The following is a 24,781-nucleotide window of genomic DNA, read 5'->3' as shown; positions in this document are numbered from 1 at the left end:
CCGGACTGCAGAGTGACAGGGGAAGGGCCTCTGGGGAGAGCAGTGGTCAGAGGTCAGAGGGTGGGGTTGGCACATGCCCCTGCCCCTGCCCCGAGGCTGCCCTGGCCGCCCTGGCTAACCCGAGCAGAATGTTGGTAGACCCTCCTCCCCCGAGGAGCCACCCTGGGCTTTGAGGACGTGCCAGAGAAAGGACTCTCAGAGACCCAGGAGGAGGTCTCCACTGGGAGCCAGGCCAAGCACTGGGGATACAAAGGAAGGCAAGTGGCAGGGACTGCCTCAGACAGAAGGTGGGGTGGGAGCCGAGGCCCGAAGCCACGAGGCAGAGGTGCCTTCGCTGGTGGGACAGCAGAGCCCTGGGAGGCGTGGGCGTCCCCGGGGAACACAGGAGGGCAAGAGCCGCCCTGGCCCCAGAGGTCAGCGGCGTAAGGACAGCTGCGGACCCCCGGGCAGGACTCTGGCCGCTCTCGGTCCGTGGGGAGACTGACCTGCAGGCAGCAGATGAGCAGGGGTAAGTGGGCGATGATCACTTTGCTGGAGGTCTTGGACTGCAGCTTCTCAGACAGCTTGAGGCAGAGGTTTTCTGCTCCTGGAAAGTCAGAGAAGGAAAAGGAGAAACCCGTTAGGTCCCGCGGTATGTCCGCAACGGCCCACGCTCCAGATGGCGGCCCGGGCCTGGGGCGCGAAGGATGGCTCCTTGGAGCAGGACCTCCGGTCCAGCCCTATGCCCAGAACACACCCAGCAAGTAGTCACTCAGCCTGGCACACTCACGAATAAGTGAATGCATTTTACGTAAGTGCCTTCCCTTCCCTTTGATGTTCTAAGCCAAGGGTGCATGATCTGCACCATTCCATCTCTCCCCATTCCCCTGGCAGGCCACAGCCTCCACAGATACTGGAGCTAACCCGCTCCGACAGTAAGACTGGACTCCACATGACCCCGGCTCAAGACGAGCTGGTGGCACCTGAGGGCAGCCAAGACAGCCAAGGCAGCGGGAGCACGTCTGGCCTTAGACTCGAGAAGACTCGAGTGCAAGTCTGCCCTCAGACTCAGTAGCTGGGAGTCCCTGGGCAAGTCACTACACCCCTCTGCCTCAGTTTTCTCACATATAAAATGAGGGTAACAGCAACCGTCCCTGCAGGGATAATAACTGTAAAGTGCTCTGTAACATCACTGCTTTTGTTTTTATCCAAAGCAGAGCTGGAGGGGTGGAGGAGGTGGTGAGAGCCTGACTGCCCTGGGCCCCAGCCGGGCCACGTGGGAGTCAGGGAAGAGAAGTCTGAGGGGGCTCAGGGCATGGAGACTGCCCTGTGGTCCCGCGGTGCCTCACCCTCCGAGCTGAGCCAGAGTGCTGGGGAAATGGCCTGGGCTGGGAGGGGGGAGCTGGTCCCTGCAAACTCTCCAGCTTCACACCTCGGGTCCCTGGCCAAGGTTGGAACAATGAGGCTCCCTAGGGAAGCCAAGGGCTGCAAAATGGTCCTGGAGAGCCTGGCCTCCACGGAGAGCCCTGAGAGGGCTGCCTGCCTCCAGGTGGCTTAGTTTGGCTGAATTCTTTTATGTGACTACAAAGGGCAGCTCTCTCTCAGGGGGAAGGAGGCCATGTGGTGAAAAAAAGGTACTGTGAAAAACCAAATCAATTAAAATGTAAATTCTTTAAAATCCTCAATACTGGAGGTGAGTTCAGGGTTACCCTGTCCAACCCCACCCTAAAGAAGGCCGTCCACTAAATGGGTGTAAAGGAAGGAAGGAAGGGAATAAGCACCAAGCGCCTACTATGTGCCAGGCACTGGTTAAGCACTTTTGGGGGGGGGGGTTAATTGGGGTCAAGTGACTTGCCCAGGGTCACAGAGCTAGTAAGTGTCTAGTGTTTGGTCTGAGGCTGGATTTGAACTCGGGTCCTCCTGACTTCATGGTTGGTTCTCTATCCACTGCGCCACCCAGCTGCCCCTGGTTAAGCAGTTTTACAAAGATGATCTCACTTAATGCTCACAAGCACCCCAAGCAGCAGGTGCTATCACTGAGGCAGATTTGAACTCAGGTCCTCCTGCCTCCAGACCCAGCTCCGGGCATTCTGCTGCGGGGGGGGGGCGGCCTCCACATTCCTGGCAAGGGCACAAAGAGGAAGGCCGCCCGCCACCCTCCTGAGTCACAGGGTAGTTTTTAAAGATTTTCTGGTGCTTTATCGGATCTCAGGGCCTCAGGCTCAAGTCACGAGACTCAGCAGAGGTGGCCCCAGCGCTACAAGTGCTCAGCGGCAGTACCAACAGACAGGTCTGTGCCCACGGGCTGCGGCTCAAGATGGCAGACTGCTGACCCAAAGAAGGGGCTGGGAGCCAGACGGCAGCCGGGCCCGGGGGAAGCTCGGGCAGGAGGGCTTCGGCGTCAGGAGCCCAGACGGGGGACGCCTCGAGGCCCCCCGCAGCTTGGTGTCCGCCCCCTCCCAGGCTCAGCAGCTCGCTGGGTGTCCTCCTTCCCCCTTGGCGGACTCCCTTCCCTCCAAGTCGGGCTCATCCTCCTGGGCCAGCTCAAATGTCTTTGGCTCCGGGGATCACCTACATGCCTCCGCTACCCCTCCCTGAACGGGGAAGTCATCCTTCCGCCTCGAATCCCCCCAGCACCCACTGCTGCTAACGGTCAGAGCACATGCAGCATGCCGCCACTACCACGAGAACTCTGAGATGGGCGAAGCCGGATGGCCCCAGTTGCCCAGAGCGAGCACTCACCCATCTGGTCCTGAATGCACAGCCCAAATGAAGGCTTTCAACCATCCCATGTCAGAGCCCTGCACTGTGCTGCTGACGGGGCCACGCAGGCAGTGAGCTCCAAGGCAACTCGAGAGGAGCCCAGCACCTGCTCCAGCCCGCCAGGCAGCTTGGCAGCCTAACAGTGAATGGAGCGCCAGGACCGGAGTCAGAGAGACCTGACTTCAAATCCAGTCTCAGACGCTTCCTACTTGAGTGATCCTGGCTATGTCCCTTTGCCTCTCCCTGCCTCAGTTTCCCCATCTGTAAGACGATGATAATAACAGCACCTCCCTCCCAGGGCTTAGCACACAGCAGGCACAGTACCCAGTCTTCTTCCCTTCTCTACCACAAAGGCTGGCCTAGAACAACACCGCTGACAAGTGGAGGGAGGGAGGGCTCCCCAATCGTGGCAGAGGCATCCCCCTCTCCCCACCAGGGCCACTCTAACAGGTTCCAAGAGAACTGGAGCCAGCTCTCAGGGCCCACCCAGGCTGCTCTCCCCACACGGCCCCTGCCAGGTCCCCGGCCTCAGCTCGGTCACTCCCTTCCTCCTCTCCCATCAGAGGGAGAAGCCAGGAGAAGAGCCACGCTTCTACGCGATCCTGTCTGAGAACAGCGATTCCTCAGGGGCAGCTTTCCCGCGCCCACCAAGGGCCAGGTGCAGCCTGCACACAAGGTATCAGCACCTCCAGACAGCTGGGGGAAACGGTGCCCGAGTGAGTCCAAAGGGCCCACACACCATCTCTGTGACCTCATGCTCCCTATTTAAAGGCGAGAAAGCTGCGACTCTTGGCCCTGACAGCCCCTTTCCACCGCACAGATGCGCCGATCAAACCCTCAGCCCAGAAGGGGAGCCCAAGTGCCAGGAGCCCTGCTGCGGGAGAAAACACCTGCAGCCGAGGAGGGATTGAGAAGAGGCGGGAGAGGACAGGCCACGTGTGGCGGCGGTCGGCAGTCCCACATGGCTGCCACGTTGGGCAAGTGAAGAAGGATGGGAAGAGAATGGGAAGGAGTCCAGTTTGAACTCCAGGGCAAATGAAAGGAACCAAACGACCTAGGGCCAGGGGGTGCCCGACTTTGAAGGGCCCCAAAGGGCAGGAAAGGCGCAGGGTTTTCCCGTTGGGCCCCCAGCCCCAGCCCACCCCATGCACACGCGTGCACACCCACACCCACCTTGCTCGTCCTTCACGGCCCACACCATGAGGTCCACGCAGGCTGCGTTGGCCTGGCAGCGAAGCTTCAAGGGGCTGAGCTCACTCGGGACGCGGTCAACATCGTGCAGGATTTTCTGCAGCTCGGCCTGGCTAATGTTGAACTGCTCCAGCACAAAGTCATGGACTTCCTTCACGAAGGACATCGGGAGGTCTGGGAAGAGCAAGAAGCAGAGCGCCCACATCAGGCCAAAGGCAGTGAGGCAACAGTGCCCAGCGTCATGGTCAGGCTCCAGGTCTGACCGGGCAGTGACCCGCCCACTTTTCAGCAACAAGAAAGCGTAAGAACTAGGAATCTGAAGCCCAGGACACTTGTCCGGCCTCCACACAGCCTCCGAGTCCACACTCAGACTGGACGTCTTGACCCCAGGACGCTGCCTGGGGAGGGACAAACCCGGCAGCACGAGGGAGCGATGCTGAACACTGACGACATGCTGAAATCTGAGCTTCCTGAAACAGGCCCCCTGGGGAGAGATGTGGTTGGGTGAGGCTACCAGCCCGGGGGCAGCGGGTCCCTGGCCCTTAGGTGACCCAGCACAGGTGGGCCGGCAAGCAGAAAGCCCTGGGGTCTGCAGACTCCCAGTCCTCCACGCTGATGTCAAGTGGGGAGAAGGCAGGCCCCATGCGAACGGGTCTGGACAGAGAAGACGGCACAGTGACGAGAGGGAGCTGGAGGATCGAGCGCCTAGCTCTCTGCTGCGGTCCCCAGCAATGCCCCGCTGGCACGGCGGCTGTCTGGCCAGCCCGCCACAGCTCAGAGGCCTCCAGGACAGCCCTCACGGCAAGCCTGGGGCCTCTGCAGAGCTAGGCCAGAGAGCAGAGAGGCCATCCGGCACCCGACTGACACGGCCCAGGCCGGCCCTGCCCAGAGCTGCAGCTGAGGGCAGAGCCCAAGACCACCTCACCATCCAAAGGACGCTGGGGAGGGGTAAGCTCAGTAATCACTGCAATGGCCATGGTGGGTGCTCTTAGCGACGATGCTGACCAGGCCATCCCGTCACTCCATGAGAGGCAGAGCAAGGGGAGAAACCCTGGGGAGAGGCCAAAGGCCAACGTCCAGCAGGTCCAGGGGATCTGGAGCCCAAAGGGGCCAGGCAGGCCACTCCTCACCCCGCCTCCTTTCCCGGCTCACTGGCTGCGAGGGCTGGAGCCGAGGGGACGTTCGAGGGGGTGTGGGACAAGCCCTTCCCTTGGTGCAGGGAGCTGCGGCCTCATGGAGGGAAGCGCCCACCGGCCCGCTCAGCCACCCAGGCTGTCTCACGGCGCTAGAGCCACCCCGGCCACATGACTGACACAGGACGGGCCCGAGCCCGGGGCTCACCAGAAACGGAGAAAACAATTTTTCAATGGCCAGACTTTCCTGTTCTAAGTTTAGGGCGGCACAGAATCAGACAAAAAGGGGAAAAAAACTTCACATTAAGATACAAGAGAAGTTTCCTGGACCTCAACACAACTGATTCAGCAACAGCCCCAAAGCATCCCTTTAGCGATAAGAATCAAAATGTTCTTTACTGCATGTCTAAAAGTCACGGGAGGCCGCTAGGTGGTGCCATAGTGTGTTCAGGCTGGAGTCAGGAAGATCTGAGTTCACATCTAGCCTCAGGCACTCTCTAGCCAGGTGACCCTGGGCAAGTCATTCAACCCTGCTTGCCTCAGTTTCCTCATCGGTAAAATGAGCTGGAGGAGGAAGTGGCCAAGCACTCCAGCATCTCTGCCAAGAAAATCCCAAACAGGGTCAACAAGGAGTTGGGCAAGATTGGAAACAGCTAAAAACAATAGTCAAGGGATGGTTGCTAAGCCCTGAGGAAAGGCAGAGGAAGCCGTGATGCTCCCAGGCTGCCTTCACTCCTTTTGACCACAACCACTGACCCTGAGGGGGAGAGTTTTGGGCAAAGCATCAGAGAGAACCTGTGCTCTGGGCCTTGTGGAAAAGCAGAGCGCCGGTGGGTCAGCAGACACACCTGGTCCCCAGTGGGGGGGCTGGAGGGCACGGGTGGCCTCCGTCACCTTCCCGAGAGGTCTCTGAGCATGGTGACGGGGGCAGGGATACAACCCTCAGCTGTGTGGGACAGCGAGCTGGACCAGTGGCCTCGAGGGAGTGCACAGCTGCTGCTTTGGGGTGGAGCCCAGGGCCTCATGGAAAGAGGCCTGAACCAGAGTCAGAGGCTCAGCGCCAGCCTGGGTGAGTTGCTTAATTCTCTGGGCTCCTCCCAGCATCCACCACTCCTCTGAAAGATACCTGTGGGTACCAAGGATGGTGGGAGGTCTGTGAATGGAGACCGGGGTCAGTTCTGGGCACAAGAGTTTGGGACAGACAGCGGTCACTGAGAGAGTGCCCAGAGGAACGAAGGTGACCAGAAACGGGAAGCGCCCCCCGCCCGTGGTCCTTGAGGCCTGGTTACAGGAAGTGGGGACGTTTCACCTAAACAGCAAAGCCCCAAGACAAGCCTCCTGGCACTTGATAATGGATCCTGCGCAGGGATGGCAAGGGCCTGGTGGGCACCATGAGGAAGAAGCTGCTGAGGTGGGCCCTAAGCGCAGCGGAAGGTCATTCCTCTCCCCGGGGTCAGCGAGCTGAGGCTCCACAATGGCCGGTCCGGCCAGGCTGGGGAAGTGGGCTGGGCTGTGCGGCCGCTGAAGCCTCAGGCCACCCTACCTGGACACACTCTCAGGCACCTCGCAGGTCCAGACTGGAAGATCTTACCAATGCCTGATCCTGGAAGGCAGCCTCGGCACCCCCTCCTCAGGGCAGGAGAGCCCCTCTGTGTGCCACCATCACTCACCCTTCATGTAGTACAAGGTGTCCCTCAGCATTTTGAACATGGTGACGTAGAGAGGATCACTGAAGGTGGAGTAGTACAGATCGATGTTGGGGTTGGCCTGAAAGAAGACACAGAGACCTCCCCTCAGGGGCTGGCCAGGCTCGCATCAAACGGGCCTGCTCTTGCTCTGGCCTCCCCACCACCACGCGCCAGCAGGCGGATGCCGCCTGAGCCATGACGGAGGATTCACCAGCCCGGGACACGGCCGGTGCCTTCCCACACACCGTTCATCAATGCTGCCTGACCACTGAGGTGCTGAGGTCAAACACCCACGCTCCCCTGGTCTGACCTTCCTTTTCCTTCCTCAGACCTGGAGGACCCTCTGACGGCCTACTCCAAATGCAGCAGCAGAGAAAGGCCCTGGGGCCTGTCACACACCAGCTACTGGCCGGGTCAGGACTCGGGCTAAGCCTGGGGGAAAGCGGTGAACTCTGGAACCTGGGGCCAGAGGAGGCATGTGTGGAAAGAGCCTGGCACGCTCAGAAGCACTGCCCACGTCTCCTCTCCCGGCACAGGCAGGCACTGCGGGGCACACACACGGAGACCAGGCCTGGCCTCAGGGAGCTGACATGAGATGAGAAACAAGAGTGGGCCAGACCGCTCCCATTAGCTGCTGCTTTTACACACACCCCCACACTCAGGGGTCCCCACCTGGTTCAGCAAAGCCTGAGCAAGGGCTGCTGAAGAAGCACACGCAGAACGTCGCTCTCTCCTCTGCCCAGTGCGGGGCAGGACCGTGAGCATGGCCGCGTGTAAAGGAGGCTGTGCCCAGGCACCCACCTGTCACCTCCTGCCAGCTTCGAATGCCGTCCCCTCCTCAGACCTTGCACTGGCTCAGTACTGATCCCCAGGGGTAGGGGTTCCCCCACTCTAGAACACGAGCCCTGGCACACGAACTCCCTGACTCAGTTTGCTGACTGGTACCATTCCCATTACAGGCCACCCCAGAAGGGATTCTGATGACTTAGTATGCCCATTATCCTCCATTAGTTAAGACAGAAAACAGGGAACAAACCACACACTTCAAGCCCATTAAAAGAAACAAATGTCCCCGTCTCCCAGGCTCCTTCCTCACACAGCCAGTAAGAATGTGTGTCGTTGGAAAGGCAGCTGGCTGACTGCCAGAAAAAAATGTCCCTTCTGACCCTCTGACAGAGACCTGAAGCCCGGGAGATGCCTGTCTTACACAGGGAGCAGCTGCAGAGACAGAAGTCTGGAGACGGGTTTTCTAACTGTTCAGACTCTACCCCGAATTCAGTGTGACCTTGGACAAGTCACCTTGTCCCCGAGTCAATCCCATGTTCCCAAGCAGCAAAATGAGCAAGACCAGGTCTAGATTAATTCTCAGGCTCTGGAGAGAACTAGCACTCCAAGGCCCATGTTCTAAGGCCCCTCCCAGACCTGACATCCCCTGCTCTAAGGTCCTTCCCAGCTCCAAACAAACACGCACGTCACCCACCTCCGTGACAGCAGTCACAATAGCGTCTAAGGCTTTGAGAACAGACTCCTCCACTATCTTCTCCACCTACCAAAGAAACAAAGGAAAAAACCACTAGGTCAAACAAAACCCGGGGCACAGAATGCCAATGGTTACCATCTGTGGAGCCATCAGCCAGTCCCAACTACAGCTGGGGCACGTCATCTGCAAGGGTTTGCTCTGATCCCACCGCTGCACAGAGAAACACCAGTGTGAGGAGGGCCCGGGCACACGCAGATGATCCAGGGGCTTACGCGGAGGGGATTCCCAGCACAGGCTGACAGAGGCTCCTGGAGCCCCCAGAGCAGGTGAGAAGGGCATCCTGGGAAGCCCGGTGTCATCACTCTGGGGAAGCGCCTGAGAGGCCGGGCACCACACATGGGGCACGCGCCACGGGGGCTCTGGGAGCAACTGCTTGTGCGTGCAGCTTTCTGCAGGCATGCTACCTCCATTGTTTTCCTTCCTACTCACTATGGGCATTTCAAGAAGTCTAAACTATTAAGAGATGACATGCAACAAATGACATGCTGACTCTCAGGAGAAAAGTGAAGTGAGTTATAAGAAAACTTCAATGCAGATTTAAATGCAGAAATTCCCTGTTTCCTGAGATGGTGTGTTGCAATGATTCAAGTAACTTCAAGTACATTCTGAGGGCAAGATTCGGACGGTGGAAAGGGGCCTGCGGGAAGAAGGACTTTCTAACACTCAGGGCTGTCCGATAACGTGCAGGCTGCCTGCTGAGGCTTCATTCTCTGTCCCTCAGGGGGCTGCTGGTCTGGGACAACGACGAGCAGACACATACAGTGGCTGAGGGGACCGCAGCGCCCCTCCCAACTCAAAGATCCGAGGATGTATGGGGAAAAGTGTCTCGAGCTTCTGTGGTCACCTCCCACCTCCCTCACTTCTTCTTATCAAGGAACAAGAAATCAAACTCCAAGCTCAGAACATCCCAAACATCCCTGTTTCTTTACGTGGCTGTGCATTAAAAATAAACTTCAGGATACAAAAACAGTTTCTAACACTTGGGGGGGGGGGAACCTGAGACATCTGGGGCGGTGTCCACTCTCTCTTAGTAATTCCTTAGGGTCCTGTCATTGATGAGGGATGGCTATCCGCTCTCCTCCAAAGCTGTCGGCAGCCCCAGAGGAAAAGGCAAATTCATCCCCACGTGCCCACCTCCCTCCCACCTTTTCCCCAAAGAGAGTCTCTACAAAATCCTGCATTTCAAACAGCTTTTAAAAAGGTAATAAGCATTTGCTAAGCACTCACTGAGCACCAGCTCTGCTGAGCAGAGAAAGTGCCTCTGCCCGTGAGGCGGCAACGTCTGGGGGGGGAGAGCAGAAGCCTGGTGTGAGATGCGGCCCCACACGCTGATGCTTCCCAGTCCCGCTCTGCCCTTCATCTGTGAATCGGTGCCGTGCGCTCCTGGCTGGCTCCCCGCAAAGCAGGGAGGCCCCTGGGAGGGCTCCGTGGCACTTACCAAGGTAAGGAGGTCACGGAGCATTTCCAGGGGAACCTTGTACTCGGCAGAGCTGGTGCCAAGGACGAGTGGAGACACGGAGAAGCTGGAGCTAACTGTGAACAAGTAGCAGTCTGGCTCCAGGACATGCCCCTCAGGAAACAGAGGCCCTGCGGAGGAGAATAAAGGCCAGACCCCATCAGCCCTCTCCCCGAGGCCCCTGCCTCCGGGCCGGGCCCAGGCCAGGCAGGCCGCCAAGGGGCATCTGTTAGACCCATCCCATGAGCAGAGACCATGCCAAGGACAGGGGATGATCCAGAGAAAGGCCAGACCGCCTCCAGACATTTGTTATTCGGGATGTTTTTTCTTTCTTTTTCAAAGGGGCAGAAAGTGGGACCGAGAGAAAGCTCATTTTCAGTGATAATGAAGAAATGGTTAGTGAAGGTGGTCTCCACCAGGCTGGCTTCATCAAGGACAGGCCACGCCAGGCGGAGCTCATCTCCTTTTTTTGGAAAAATGACTAAACTTGCAAATAAAGAGGAATGCCGTGGAAAAGGTCGACCTGGACATTAGCAAAGCTTTGGAGAACGTTATCTTGTAGAAGACGTGCAAGAGGTGACCGTTCAGGAGACGGACATTGGAGGGGCAGGTCTCTGATGGAGTACAGCAGGGCTACAGCTACTTAACAAAGATGTGGACGAAGGCCTCGATGGAAGGCTCATCCATTTGGCAGATGACTCAAAGCCTGAAAGGGCATCTAACGTACTGGACAAGATCCATGCCGGAGCACTGGGCTAACTGAGAAGATGAAACTCAATCAATAGGGATAAATATATATCAAAACAATCAACTTCACAGGCATAAGAGGGCGAGCAGAACAGATAAATAGAAGTTTTCCTGGAAAAGATTCAGGGTTTCTGGTGGACCACAAGCTCAGTATGAGTCGGCAGGGGGATGTGGCAGCCCAAAGACTAATGACATCTGGGGCTCCATTAGGAGAACAGGGAGGCGCCCTCAGTCTGTCAGCCCATCTGAGTCTTGGGTTCAGGCGTGGGCACTACAGATAAGGAACCTGGGAGCTGGAGAGTGTCCGAAGGAGGGCCAGCCACCTGAATGGTAAAGGACCTCAAGTTCAGTGCCTGGCTCAGTCTGTCTCCTCCCCAGCTCCTGCCCCCATACTAGGCACTTCCATAAACATCCTAACCTTCCCTCAGTACCCTAAACACACAGGTCCTCCCATGAGTGCCTCCCCTGACCCCGACGTCAGCCACACCCATAGGCTCAGACCCTTGATCCTGCCACCACCCCCATGTCCAAGAATCCTGAAATCCCCCAATGAGACCATGATCGATTGACTTTTCATCTCTCCCTCTGCCTTCTCTTACAAAATTCTACTCTTCACCCCCACTGTGACCTCCTTCCCTTGACTCTGAAATTCTCCCTTAGACTCTCTCCTGCACTAACTACTCTCTCCTCTTGTCGCCATCTTGACTCCTTGGTGAGGGCCTGTTCTCCATCCTCCTCCTCCTCCTCAGCCTCTCTGCAGCCGTGGGCGCTGTCCATCACCCTCTCTTCTCTCTGAGAGCTCAGGACACCATCTCTCTCCTGTGCTGGATCCTCACTCCAGGTGTCCCCCAGGGCTCTGTCCTGGGCCCTCTTCCCTTCTCCTCCTTCTCGACTACTTGACTGGGTGACCTCAACAGCCCCCATAGATTAAATGACCATCTCTATGCTGATGACTCCAAACCATCTTTCCTGCCCCAACCTCTCTGCTGACCTCCAACCCTGGGTCTCCAATTGCCTTTCTGACATCTCAAACTAGATGTCCAGTAGACATCTTAAACTCAATATGTCCAAAACCAAACTCATTATCTTTTCCCAAACCTTCCCCAACTTCTAACTTACCTATTTCCGTAGAGGACACCACCCTCGTCCCCATCCCCCGGCTCACAACCTAAGAGGCATCTTGGCCTCTCCGCTCTCTCTCACCCTCCATGTCCAATCTCTGAGCCAGGGCCCTTCGACTTGCCTCCTCTCCTCTGACGCTGCCCCACCTTGGTATGGGCCCTCATCACCTGAGGCTTGGATTACTGCAAGAACTGCCGGTGGGTCTGCCTGCCTCAAGGCTCTCCCCACTCCAGTTCACCAGAGGAAATGGAGATTCAGCCACTAAGGTGACTCTTCTAAGGCACAGCTCTGACCCCATCACTCCTATTCAACAAAGGCCCATGGCGCTCTCATCGGCCTTCAGCGCCCTTCCTGACTCAGCTCCTCCTACCTCCCCAGTCTTCTCACCACTGACTCCCCACCACATCCTCTCTGAAGCAGCGATGCTGGTCTCCTGCTCTTCCATGAACAAGACTCCGTCTCTCAGCTCTAGGCATGCTCTCGGGCCAGCCCCCACGCCTGGAGCCCTCTGCTTCCTACCTTCTTTGGTTTCCTTTAAGGCCCAATAAATCCCATGTTCTGCAGGAAGCCTTTCCCAGCCCCTCCTAATTCTAGCTCACCCTTAATTTTTTCCTATTTGTCCTGTCTACAGATTGTTTATACATATTTGTTTGCTGGTTTTCTACCCCATTAGATTGTGAACTCCTCGAGGGCAGGGACTTTTTGCCTTTTTCCATCCCCATTGCTTAACACAGTGCCTGGCACTTAGTAGGCACCTAATAAACATTTACCGACTGACTCATCTGAAGGATTCACTGACTGAAGAACCTGGGCATGGTTAGCCTGGAGAGGAGAAGATGCAGGGGGAACATGATGAAAAGGGATCTCATACGGACGAGGGATCACCATGGTTCTGCTGGATCCCAAGGGCAGAACCAGAAACAATAAGAGAAAAGTTGCAGAAAGACCCATTTAGGATTCCTATAAGGAAAAATTCCAAAAGAATGAGCCGTGCCCCCAGGTGTGATGGGCTCCTCTCGAGGAGGAGGTGAAGGTCTTGGGAGGTCTGCCCGAAGACCCCAGGCCGCTGGAGGAGCAGCGGATAGAGGGCATGACTTGGGAGTCAGAAAGACCTGAAAGTGAATTCAGCCTCTGACATTTCCTGGATGGGTGACTCTGGGCACCACTGGACCTCTCTCCACCTATCTGCTCATCTGTAAAATGGGGATAACACTGCCTCCTGGGGGTTGTGAGGAAGGATCAGAGGCATTAGCATGTGTAAAGTGCTCCTGGCATGAAGAGAGGCTCTGTTAGAGTGGGGATTCCTTCACTCTAGGTTGGAAGAGCTAGCCCCCCACAGCCCTAAGAAGGCATAAAGAGCCCTACGGGAGGGAAGCCCAGGCAGAACAATGGGACAAAACCACGGGGGCAGAGAGGCAAGAGGCACAGAGCTAGCGGCTAGACCGCAGTCTGTACCTCAGATGCGATGCCCACATCAAAGGGAATGGCAAGACGGAGCCTGTTCAGGAGGGAAGGAGGGAACCTTCCATCACCCAGAATCCTGACAATGGAAATTGGAGGTGCTCACCGCCCTCTAAGGACCTGGGGGCGAGGGGCAAAAGGCCAAGAACTCCATGAACTCCCATCCCCCCTAATGCTTAGCAGAAAGGCAGTGGAGAAGGCGCGAATGTATTCCAGATCAAACACGAACCACGAACTTGCATTATGGATTTAAGTGAAAAACTACAGAAAAGAAAGTTACTTTGCAATGATTCTACTCAACAAGCCTTTATCAAGAGCTTATTCTATGCAAAGTCTTATTCCAGGAGCTGAGAAAAAAAATAAGGAAGCATCCCTGTGCCAAGAAGCTTCCCTATCCTATGGAAGTCATGACGACCTCTGAGTGCTGCTGAGGAAAGCAGGATACGAGGGCGTCAGAAGGCTGGGCTCTAAGACCACGCCTCAGGTTCCCAAGGGGGAATGCTTCCAAAGGCCATCCCAGCCCAAGCCCTAAGCCTGCCCCAGGTACGTTAGGCACAGCACAACAGCCAGGTGCTTCTGACAGCTCTAAGAAAAAAACGGCAAGTCAACAGCCAAGAAGAGATGAAGGAATCAGAGACACGGGCCAAAGGAGCTAGGAGCTGCCTTCAGAGACCTGAAGGGCGGCCACATGAGGGGCGGCCAGGAGCACAAGGTGGGAGGAGCGGCTGTTCTGAGATCTCTGTAGGCAGCGAGCTCCCCGTCACTGGAAAGACTGAAGCAGAAAGTGCCCTGTTGGATTCCTGCGGTGGGGAAGTGGGTGGGTAGGTGGGTGGGAGATCATTTGGGGTCTATTCCAAGCCTGTGATTCTATGGAGAGCTCATGGGGGATACAGGCCTGCTAGGCAGGCGGGGCATGTGACAGAGCTGCCCCATTCTGATGGGCAGGGGCTGCTCAGCACATGGTCCGAGGAGCTGCTCGGGGGTAGGATGGGAGGACAGTTTGTAGGGACCCTGTGACTTTAGAACAATGAAGCAGACACTGCTCCCCGTGGCTCTTCGTGGCCATGAAATGCCTTCTGCAGCATCTTCAGGCATGCCTCCACGTCCCAAGGAACACCCAGACTGTGGGAGCCCCCAGAAGCCAGATGCCAGGACGCTGTGAAACCCAACCCTCCGACCCACCAACCATCAGGTCAAAGAAGTGCTCCTACCTTCCAAGGAGTGAAAGATGGATCCTCCAGGAGAGTTGGGGGGCGCTGTTCCTCGCTCGGGGCTCACCTGGAATGGGGAACAAGAAACAAGGTTGGAGCCAGCTGACCATCCTAATCCGCTGCAGCCAGAAACCCTGGCCGGCCTGCCCAAAGGGGCAACCCTCTGGCTTTCAGCCTCTCCTGGTCAGTCCTGGGAGGGCACAGGCCTTTGCTGGGCCCAGGCCAAGTCAGGAAAGGAAAAGAAGATTTTAGCAACCCTCAGACCCTCCTGATTTTGAAAAGGCCTTCTCTGGAGGGCAGACTCAGCTGGGCTGTCCTCCATGAAGGCTGCCTCCGAGCTGAGGCCCCCACAGTCCCCTACCCTATTCACTGTCCCAAGACGGCGGGGTGCTGGGTGCCATGATTACATGACCTGCATCTTCTGCTCCCTCCCCAGTGATGAGAAGACAGAAGACAACTAAACCAATACCTGACTGTACAGTAATACCTGATCATCCTTCTGGGACGGACTGCTGCCACCAACCTTGTAAAAACACTGAAAAGCAGCAAAACTCAATATTGATGGTGTTAGGAGAAAAAAAAGGCACATACAGAGAAGAGTAGGACAGCAAAGCGGTTCTTTCTGAGGATAATCTGACCATCAAGACGGGGAAATGATCATGATGTTTTTGTTTTTGTTTTTTTTTGGCTAAGCAATGGGGTTTAAGTGACTTGCCCAGAGTCACACAGCTAGTGTTATGTGTCTGAGGCTGGATCTGAACTCAGGTCCTCCTGAATCCAGGGCCGGTGCTCTATCCACAGCGCCACCTAGCTGCCGCAGAAATGATAATGATGACAGCGGGCACTGAGACCACACGGGAAGTATGCAAAGAGCTTTACAAATATTATCTCACTTGATCCTCCCAGAAGCCCTAGAGGGGGTGGGGCAGGTACGATTATTATCTGCAGACGAACAAACAGGAGAGAGGCCAAGTGACTTGCCCAGGGTCACATATCATCCAATTCTATAATGCCTTTGAAAATCATCAACATGAGGGAGATAAAAACATAGCGTGAGGCACAGAAGGCAAAGCCAGGTTCCAGTGCCCATCCCCACACTCAGGGGCCAACATGGGCAGCCGCCATGCAGGGATCCCAGGACAGGCAGGAGGGGCTGGGCTCAGGAAGGGGGACCGGCTTTCTCAGCCACTAAGCAATTGGCATGGATTCGTGCCCGGCTGAGGGATCTGCTCGCTGGTGAACGGTTTGTAAGGCTGGTGATCAGTGAGTCAGGCCGTGGACGAGAGAGCGCCTGAGCTCGAGCTCAGGAGCCCAGAGACCCAGACACACCTGAGAAATGCTGGAGACGCTGCTGGTTTTCCTCTTCAAGGTGCCTTCCTGACACACGGTCAGTAAATTGCTGGGCAGGATGGAGCGGAAGTCATTGAAGGAGCGTCTCCGAATGCCCTCCAGTTCCTCTGGGACTTTCAGGGACTGTGGTGGGATCTGGGGGAAAAGCTTGGAGAGGAGGGGCTCGTCGGTGAGGCTGAAGCGCCCAAAGGCTCGTGAGATGCCCAGCAGGCAGGGCACTGTGTATCGACACAAGTACTCTGGAATAAAGGGACATGAGAAAGACGCTTTAAGGGAAGCAAAGTCACGTGGGACAAGCGAGTGAGTCACTCCCCAAATGCCGGGCCCTGTGGTCAGGGCTGGGGGCCCGGAGAAGAGAGCGCAGCCCCAGCCCTCTAGGAGCGGCTGCTGCCTACGGCGGAAACAGCAGGACCCCAGATCCACAAAATCAGAGTCAGCTCAGGCCGGGGCAGACCCTCCCAGAACAGGCAAGGCCTCCTGGGGGCTGGCCGTGGTGCGTCAGGCAGGAGCCACTCGCTTCAGTGTGTGCCCCAGGACAAGCACTGACGGCATCATCCTGGCAGAAAGAAGACAGGCTGCGTGGCCAGGGCCTCAATTACAAATACTAAGTCGTGAATGGGCCATGCCAGGCCTTCGGGGAGGACTTGGTGGCAGGCTCAGGGCTCTCTCCCACTCTTGACCTCACTTGACTTTGACCAACCCTGGTGGACGAGGAATAGGATAAGTTTCATTATGGCCACTTTACAGATGGGCAGAGAAGGGCTAGGCCCCTCCCAGGCAAGGCAGGAAGCCAGAACATCACCCTGAAGCTTCCATTCCCTTAGCACTGGATGTGGGTGTTATGCTTTCCTCACAATAGCCCCCACCGGACACACGAGCCAGCTGAGCTGGGGAGAGCTGAAGGGTGCCTGGCCCCGCACAGCTGGCCCCTTTGTCCTCTCTATCCAAAGTCACAGACTAGCCTTCCCCGCACAGTGCCATTTATCTGCTCTGTGAAAGCCCAACGTGCTCCTCCTTTTCGGCTGGGCTACACAGGCCTGGGACGTTACAGAGAAAAACCACCACCACTGTGCCATCCCAGGGAGTGAGTCCCCACACTTCGAGAGAAGGGACGCACGTGTGACTAAATGTCAACATCCCAAACGGATCCCAAAGACGGTCAGCAGCTACAAAAAAGAGAGTTGGAACAAGACCTCAACCATCAACTTTGACCTTTAGAGAGAGAGTAGAGGGGGTCAAGGTGGGCAGTAACCGCCATCCCGTGGAACCACGCCATCACAGAACAACAAACATACCCTTTTCCTGTATCTCTGAAGCCTTGCACATGCCCAAAAGGATGTTCAAAACGTGCAAAACTGTGTCGAAAATCTAACGGCCAAGAAAACAGAAAAAAATCAATCCAAAGGCTAAAAGAATCAATCACACATCAATAAAAGGGTGCAGCGCCCAATGCTAGCCCTCCACCCCAAGGAAGAGGCCCTCTCCTGTCCCGTCCTTCCCCAGCACTGCTTCACGTCCTCTTGGGCCTCCCCTCAGAGCCTTCTGAAGACACGCTGGTCATCTGATCTGCCCAACCTTCAGTAGAGATCAAGAGGCCAACTGGGAGCAGGGGCAGAGGGAGGTTAAAGGCAGGCATGACAACAAAAGGGGACAATTGAGAACGAGGGAGTAGGACCACTCCCCCCCCCCCAAAAAAACAATGAAAAGTAGGTGCAAGGACTTCAGAAGCACAAGGGTGGAGGTGGCCGGGGAGGGGGAAGGGAAGAGCTTCAAGGACTTCCCCGGATCAACAGACAGCACAGGGACAAATGCTCACGATGACAACCCCGGGCCAAAGAAAAGGTCCATTTTGGTTCAGTAGACTACTTTGTTTAACAAGGCATTTAAAATGACTTCCATCACAAATGGCTGAAACTTTAAGAGCTTGGCCCCTGAAGGAGAGAAGCTTCACTCACTGCTTGCCCCAGATGATTCAAGACCAAGGGGAGAACAGTTTGGTAGAGAGTGCCCAGGGCTCCTGGAGGGCAGGGCCGTCTGGGCTTTGTTTGGCGAGCCTGGCACGGAGCAGGAACTCGGTTGGTCTTTGCTGGTTAGAAGAGGCAGCACTCAAGGGTTCGGGTTCTAAGCTTACTGCTTGCTCCCCAGTGTCCTACCTTAGTACATGAACGTTTCTTGCTCTTGGGTGGGACTTGGAGAAAGAGAAGGCTTGGGAACTGCAGCAAATCTCACCTCGTTCCGGAGGGCAGAATCCCGATAGGCCACGTCTGACAACAAAGTCACCAAGCAGAAGCTGAAGTTTTCTGCGACAGGGAGCATGCCTATGAGACACAAGCACAACCGAAATGACCCCCAGAGAAAACTGAGACACTACCGCGATGCGGGCGGAGCTGTCATCTGATCCACCCACTCTGATCTGGAGTGAGTCCCAAAGGGCTACGAAACCCTTTGACTCAGCAATACCACCGCTAGGGCTGTATCCCAAAGAGATCACACAAATGGGAAAAGGACCCACATGGAGGACAACATTTACAGCAGCTCCTTCTGTGGTGGCCAAGAACTGGAAACTAAGGGAAGGCCCATCCAAGCTGTGGAATGCGAATGTAACAGAATACTACTGTGCTGTAAGAAATGATGAGCAGGATGGCTTCACAAACACCTGCAAAGACTTAAACAGACAAGCAGAACCTCGCGCACAGTAAGAGCAACGGGATCAGCTGTGAAGGATGGCGCTACTCTGATCAATACAACGGTCCGAGACAATTCCCAGCATGATGACAGACACTCTCCACCTGCAGAGAAAGAACTGATGCAGTCTGAAGGCAGGCTGAAGCACTCTTCTTTTGAACTTTCTTTTTCTTGAGGATTTTTTTTTTGGTCTGTGTTTTCTTTCACAACATGACAAACATGCAAATGTTTTGCATGACTGTGCATGTATAATCTATATAAAATTGCTTGCCTTCTCAATAAGGGGTAGAGGCGGGGAAGGAGAGAACTTGGAACTCCAAATTTGTTTTTAAAAGAGTGTTAGAAATTGATTTTCCATGTAATTGGGGGGAAAAAATAACCTGGAGAGTCCAGCCCATTAGCCATCCAGGCCACTACAGAGGCTCTGACATGGGCCCTCAAGCAAAGTTTCTGAGGAAATGTGCTAATGACCTGCTACCAATGGGTCAGACTCAAAAAAGACAGAAATTTAACCTGAGTATCTCAATGGCCCCTTCAAAAACTAGATTTAGGGGCAGCTAGGTGGCGCAGAGGATAGAGCACCGGCCCTGGAATCAGGAGGACCTGAGTTCAAGTCCGACCTCAGACACATAACACTCACTAGCTGTGTGACTCTGGGCCAGTCACTTAACCCCAACTGCCTCACCAAAAAACAACAAACAAAAAAAAAAACAAACCTCTAGATTTAAACTAACACGATTCTTGAGCCAGTGGATAGCCTCCCCTCATCTGGCCTCCTGGCATAACATCTTCCATGCACCTCATGTCTTCTCAGAAACATAAACCAGAGAAAGCAGGATGTTGACATGGGTGACCTGAGCCATTCTGGGCCCCTGACGACAGCCAGAGCCTGTCCCTGTGGTCATGACAGGACACTGTCTGACTGGCCCAGCCTTTGAGAACCAGAGGTGCCTCCATGCCTGGACAGAGGCAGGTGGCTTTGCTGGAGGAACAGCATCATGTGTCTAAGCAGCAACTACGCTGAAACGTGACCAAAATGCCTGAGACGGTACTAAACCACTGATCAGGCCACCCCTTGGCGCTGCTCTCATTCTCATCCATGCAGGGTACAATCCACCAAAGAAACAGCAGCTCTGGGATTCACCATCAGCTTTTCGGTAAGAAAAACATGCCCAGATCTCAAGTATTGCCTTAAAACCAGCTCATCCTTTCTAGGCTTTCCTCCCAAGGATCCTCTGTAAAGTCCATAGTATGGGATGAGGGCCATCTCGCCCAGCCCTCGCGCGGAGGAAGGGACCCAGTCAGAGGACCGCCCGCTCAAAGAAGCCCACGGTCCAGCAGGCTCCAGCAGGCACCAGTAGTGCCCCAGGCCTGGGATTCCTCATGGCAAGACCTCTGGAGGGTCATGATAGCAGTCAGGCTCCCCACAGACAGGCTGCCAGAGAGAAGTCTGCTCTCTGACCAGTCACAGTCTCAGGCATGGGCAGAGGGGTCACACGTGCAGAGCAGCTCAGCCTTACAAAACACCTTGCTCTGAAGGATGCTGCAAGTCAGCAAGTACTTCACAGCTGGGGAAATTGAGACTCTGAGAGGCTGATGTGTGCCCTGACACTAGCAGCTGCCTGAGGGAGTTCTGTCCCCAAAGCTCATAGAGTGTCCTCTCTCAACAGTACCCTGCGGGAGGGGCCTCAGTATGTCTTCGGTGCCATCCCCCACCTGACTGAGCTGGGGCTGGAGCTCCCCTTCATCAGGTAAAGCAAGGGAGGCCAGAAATCACTGAGCTCTAAGCACAGACTGCCAGACGTAAAAAGAACCAAGTGTCTTTGATCAATCTATATGGATTAAACCAGGCACAGAAAGAGGCTGCTTTTCTAGTGCAGAAGCAGAGAAAGGTCAGAGGGATTCAGTAAGAGAAAAGGGCTGGCCTTCTCTGAAGGGGGTATCCCAAGTCACTGTGAGCAGAAAGAGTCAGGGAGAAGGATCGGCAGAGTCAGGGCTGAGCCCAGGCCAGCGACCATGCCCCATGCCGGATCACAGACTGTGCACACAGAGAGCACATCTGCTAAGTGCAGGCGACCACCTCTACCTGGAGCAATATGGGCTGACCTAAACTGCTAGGAAAACTGGAAAAGAGTATGGCAGAAACTAGGCATAGACCAAAATCTCACACCATATACCCAAATAAAGGCAAAATGGGTTCATGATTTAGATATAAAGGCTGATACTATAAGCAAACTGGGAGAGCAAGGAATAGTTTACCTGTCAGATCTATGGAGAACAGAAGAATTCATGACCAAACAGGAGATAGAGAACATTACAAAAAGCAAAACAGATAATTCTGATTACATTAAATTGAAAAGCTTTTGCACAAACAAAATCAATGCAACCAAGATTAGAAGGAAGGTGGAAAATTGGTAAAGAATTTTTACAACCAGTCTCTCTGATAAGGGCCTCATTTCTAAAATATATAGAGAATTAAGTCAAATTTATAATACAAGCCATTCCCCAATTGATCAATGGTCAAAGGATATGAACAGACAGTTCTCAGATGAAGAAATTAAAGCCATCTATAGTCATATGAAAAAATGCTCTAAATCTCTATTGATTAGAGAAATGGAAATCCAAACAACTCTGAGGTACCACATCACACCTATCAGAATGGCCAACATGACAAAACAGGAAAATGATAAATGTTGGAAAAGATGTGGGAAAACTGGAACATTAATGCATTGTTGGTGGAGTTGTGAAATAATCCAACCATTTTGGAGAGCAATTTGGAAATGCCCAAAGGGCTATAAAAATGTGCATACCCTTTGACCCATCAATAGCACTTCTAGGGCTATATCCCAAAGAGATCACACAAATGGGAAAAGGACCCACATGTACAAAAATATTCATAGCAGCTCTTTTTGTGGTGGCAAAGAATTGGAAATTGAGAGGATGCCCATCAACTGGGGAATGGCTGAGCAAGCTGTGGTATATGAATGTGATGGAATACTATTGCGCTATAAGAAATGATGAACAGGCTGACTTCAGAAAAACCTAGAAAGACTTGTATTGTCTGATGCTGAGTGAAGTGAGCAGAACTAAGGGAACGTTGTACACAATAACAGCCACATTGCATGATGACTAATATTGATAAACTTAACCCTTCCTGGCAATACAAGGATCTAAGACATCTCCAGAGGCTTTATGACAGAAAATGTTATCCACATCCAAAGAAAGAACTATGGAAGCCAAATTGCTAATTTTTTTCTCTTCTGTTGAGTTTTGTTTCCTCTTTCTGATGGTTCCTCCTATTGTTTTTAATTTCTACTTACAACATCACTAATGTGAAAATATGTTTAATATGAATGTAAATGTATAGTCTATATCAGATTATGCGCTGTCTTGGGGAGGGTGGTGAGGAGGAAGGGGGAGAAAAGTTTTCAACTCAAAAGCATATGGAAGTGATTATTGATAAACCAACATAAATTAATAAAAAAAAAAGAATCTGTCAGGGAAAAAAAATAAAAGTAATGGCTATACAGATTAAAAAAAAAAGTATTGACCAAAAAAAAAAAAAAAAGAATTAGGAACACCCCGTACGCCTTCCCTGCCACGCACAGAGATAGTTCAACAGGCACTAACTGAACAAATATCCTCCTGTACTTGAAGCTGAGAGTTCCGAGATAAAAAGTGAAATTGTGGGTGCCCTCGATATCTTTTTTTTTTCCTGGTGAGGCAATTGGGGTTAAGTGACTTGCCCAGAGTCACACAGCTGGCCAGATTTGAACTCAGGTCCTCCTGACTCCAGGGCCGGTGCTCTATCCACTGCGCCACCTAGCTGCCCCCGCCCTCGAGATCTTGTCAGTATCTGAAGTTCACTCTGCCCCCACTGAACTCATCATGCTCCCCCCAGAGGAGAAAGAGGAAGGACAACAACACGACACCTGGAAGACGCAGGAGTTGTGGCAAGGGTCAGAGCCTGAATTTCAAGAGGCCTGGAGCTGAAGGAGGAAAAAGAACTGGGCCAGGCAGAAGGCCTCACACTGAAGGAGCCAAGGAGGAGGAGGACGGATCACAGGAGGGGAGGTGTTGGTCATGATGGCAAGGAGCTACGGCGGCCTAGGGGCTTAGCGAAGGGCTCCTCGAGAGCTAGTGAGAGCCGAAGGGTCCCTGCCTCCAGAAGGCCCAGAGAGCAGAGCCCCTCACGAAGGGGAACCTGCTGTCCGCTCCTGGCTGCAGCCAAGGACAGCAGCCTGTCTCCACGGGCACCAGGGCTCCCTCTCAGAAGGACACCTTGTCACACCTCCAGTTATGATGGGGAAGGCAATGCTCCTTAAAACAACGACAAATAACAGAGCGCAGGGAGAGCCCCTTTCAGGGCGAGAGAGGCCTCAGGCTTCAGCACCACGTGTGGAGGAAAGTGGCTGGATCTGAAACTCTAAGACAGGGTGTGAATCCCAGCTCAGCCTCAGCTCCCTCATCTGTACAATGAGAGGGCTGGATGAGATGGCCTCGGAAGCCCCTTCTGGCTCAAGCTCTCTGAGGCTGGGAGGTTCTTTGGGAACAGCATCCAGAACCCCTCTGGGGTACCAAAAGCTCAGGCGCAGATGAGCTGGAGAAGGAGCAGAGGGCAACAGGGTCCAGAGACTCTGCACACTGGGGTTTGCTGAAGGAACCAGAGACGTTGGCCTGGAGAAGATAAGACCGAAGGGAACAGGAGAGCTGTTCGGGGATCTTCGGGGCGTCAGATGGAAGACTGAGGAGGCAACATCGGTCAGCTCGGCCCATCAGGGAGCAAGAGGTGAGGCGGAGTCCGCGGTGAGCCGACAAGCCAAGGCGGAAGTCACCCCAAACTCCCCAAGAACCAGAGGCGTCCCAAGTGAACCACGACTTCTCTCAGACCTCATGTTCGTCTCGTTCGTGTTTCTATGATGCTCTTATCTCCTTCCCTCCTCTGGGAACGGGTAACTTCTTCACCCGTTCTGCCTCTTCAGAATCCCCAGTTTTCTTAAGAACGCTGCTCCGAAGCCGCCTTCCATGCAAAGCCGTGCCTTACACTCTGCTCCAGCTGCTTACATTCTACCTCCCAAAATTTAGGTTTGGTCTTAACGTATTCATACAAACACTTATTATCTCTCCCTCTCACTGCCCATATCACTGAGCAATTTAAAAGAAAAGAAAAAGAAAATCCTCATTCCAAACGTGTAATTCCGCGCAGGCCAGATCCAAAATTGTGTATCACTCTCTGCATTTTAAGTCCATCAATGATATGTTTTATCTTCAGTCTTCTGGATTTGTGGCTTACGTTTGCATTGACCAGAGTTCTAAATTCTTTTAAAACTGTGTTTCTACAGTGGAAAAGAGTTACGTTGTCATCGTATAAATTGTTCTCCTTGGTTCATTCACTTCTCTGTCTTCTCCCAAACTGTCCATTTCATCCTTTCTCACAGGATGATATTATTTCATTATACTCACTTTCCATCATTTGCTGAGCCATTCCTTGATAGCTGAGTGTCCTCTTAGTTTCTGGTTTTCTGCTGTTCTCAGCTGCTGTAATGATTTTTGTACATATTGGTCTTGTCCCCTTTCTTTAACCTCTTTGCAGTATTTGGACTTATTTTGTATGTTTTATTTATACTTCTGCATTTTGTATGCATCTCATTTGTTTGTTCTCCCCATTTAGAACGTAATCACCTTGAGGACAAAGACTTTCATTTTTTTGTTTCTATATCCTGAGAACTTAGCAATGTTTTGGGTCATATTTGTTATTTACTAAATAGCTGATTGATGAGTAGATATATCATTTTGTATGATAGTTATCTTATGATAGTTTTCATTATTCCATAAGGACAAGGTTGTATCATATCAATAACTTTTATTTTCCCTAGCATCCAGATCAGTATTTCTTCACAGGGACTTAAAAATGTTACTGACTTTGAAAACATAAACAAAGTATTTAGTGCCCTATTCCCATTCTAAAGGTATAATTCATAGAAAATAACCTAAACTAAATTAAATTCGTTTCTAACTTGAAATTAATCATTGAAGGGACCCAGAAAGACAAGCAGGCTTTTTTTTTCTTTTTTCAAAATTCATTTTGAATTTAAATACAAAATGAAAAAAAAAAGAACATTTCCCTGTGCACAGCTGAACATAATGACAGGATTCAATATAAAACTATAAATTTCCATTTCAGACTGATTACTTTTTTTTTAAACTATGTAATAAATACTATATATTATTTTTAAAGCTAAAAAAAAAAAAGAACTACAGGTGTTCCAGAGTTGAAGAGGATACCTATGAAGAGAAAAGAACTAGGCCTTCGAGCAGAGGCCGGCCACCCATGCTGGGGCAAGCACAGGGTTGTGACAAGATGGCGCCCACAGAGCTGTCTTCCAACTCTCAGACTCAGATTCAGTGACTGAGTCTGGAAACTACGGGGTTGGTGCTACAAGCAACAGAAACAC

At 53.3% G+C, this 24,781-nt stretch overlaps 1 protein-coding gene across 1 annotated transcript in view; it reads right to left on the bottom strand.

Moving 5' to 3' along the window:
- The window catches only part of PI4KA (phosphatidylinositol 4-kinase alpha), a 140,615-nt gene that overhangs the window by 100,599 nt on the left and 15,235 nt on the right, over window positions 1-24,781 (bottom strand). The window contains exons 4-12 of the mRNA XM_027847472.1: window positions 17,871-17,959; window positions 16,937-17,009; window positions 15,621-15,880; window positions 14,292-14,358; window positions 9,733-9,881; window positions 8,235-8,300; window positions 6,737-6,833; window positions 3,916-4,107; window positions 486-586 (exon numbers count right to left, since the gene is read on the bottom strand). Coding sequence (XP_027703273.1) covers window positions 486-586; window positions 3,916-4,107; window positions 6,737-6,833; window positions 8,235-8,300; window positions 9,733-9,881; window positions 14,292-14,358; window positions 15,621-15,880; window positions 16,937-17,009; window positions 17,871-17,959 — 1,094 coding nt within the window. The remainder of the gene's footprint in view (window positions 1-485; window positions 587-3,915; window positions 4,108-6,736; window positions 6,834-8,234; window positions 8,301-9,732; window positions 9,882-14,291; window positions 14,359-15,620; window positions 15,881-16,936; window positions 17,010-17,870; window positions 17,960-24,781) is intronic.

Source organism: Vombatus ursinus, unplaced genomic scaffold (assembly GCF_900497805.2).
Source record: "Vombatus ursinus unplaced genomic scaffold, bare-nosed wombat genome assembly UNPS02015411.1, whole genome shotgun sequence".
NCBI classification, from domain to species: Eukaryota; Metazoa; Chordata; class Mammalia; order Diprotodontia; family Vombatidae; genus Vombatus; species Vombatus ursinus.
This window is presented reverse-complemented; position numbering and strand designations above follow the sequence as displayed.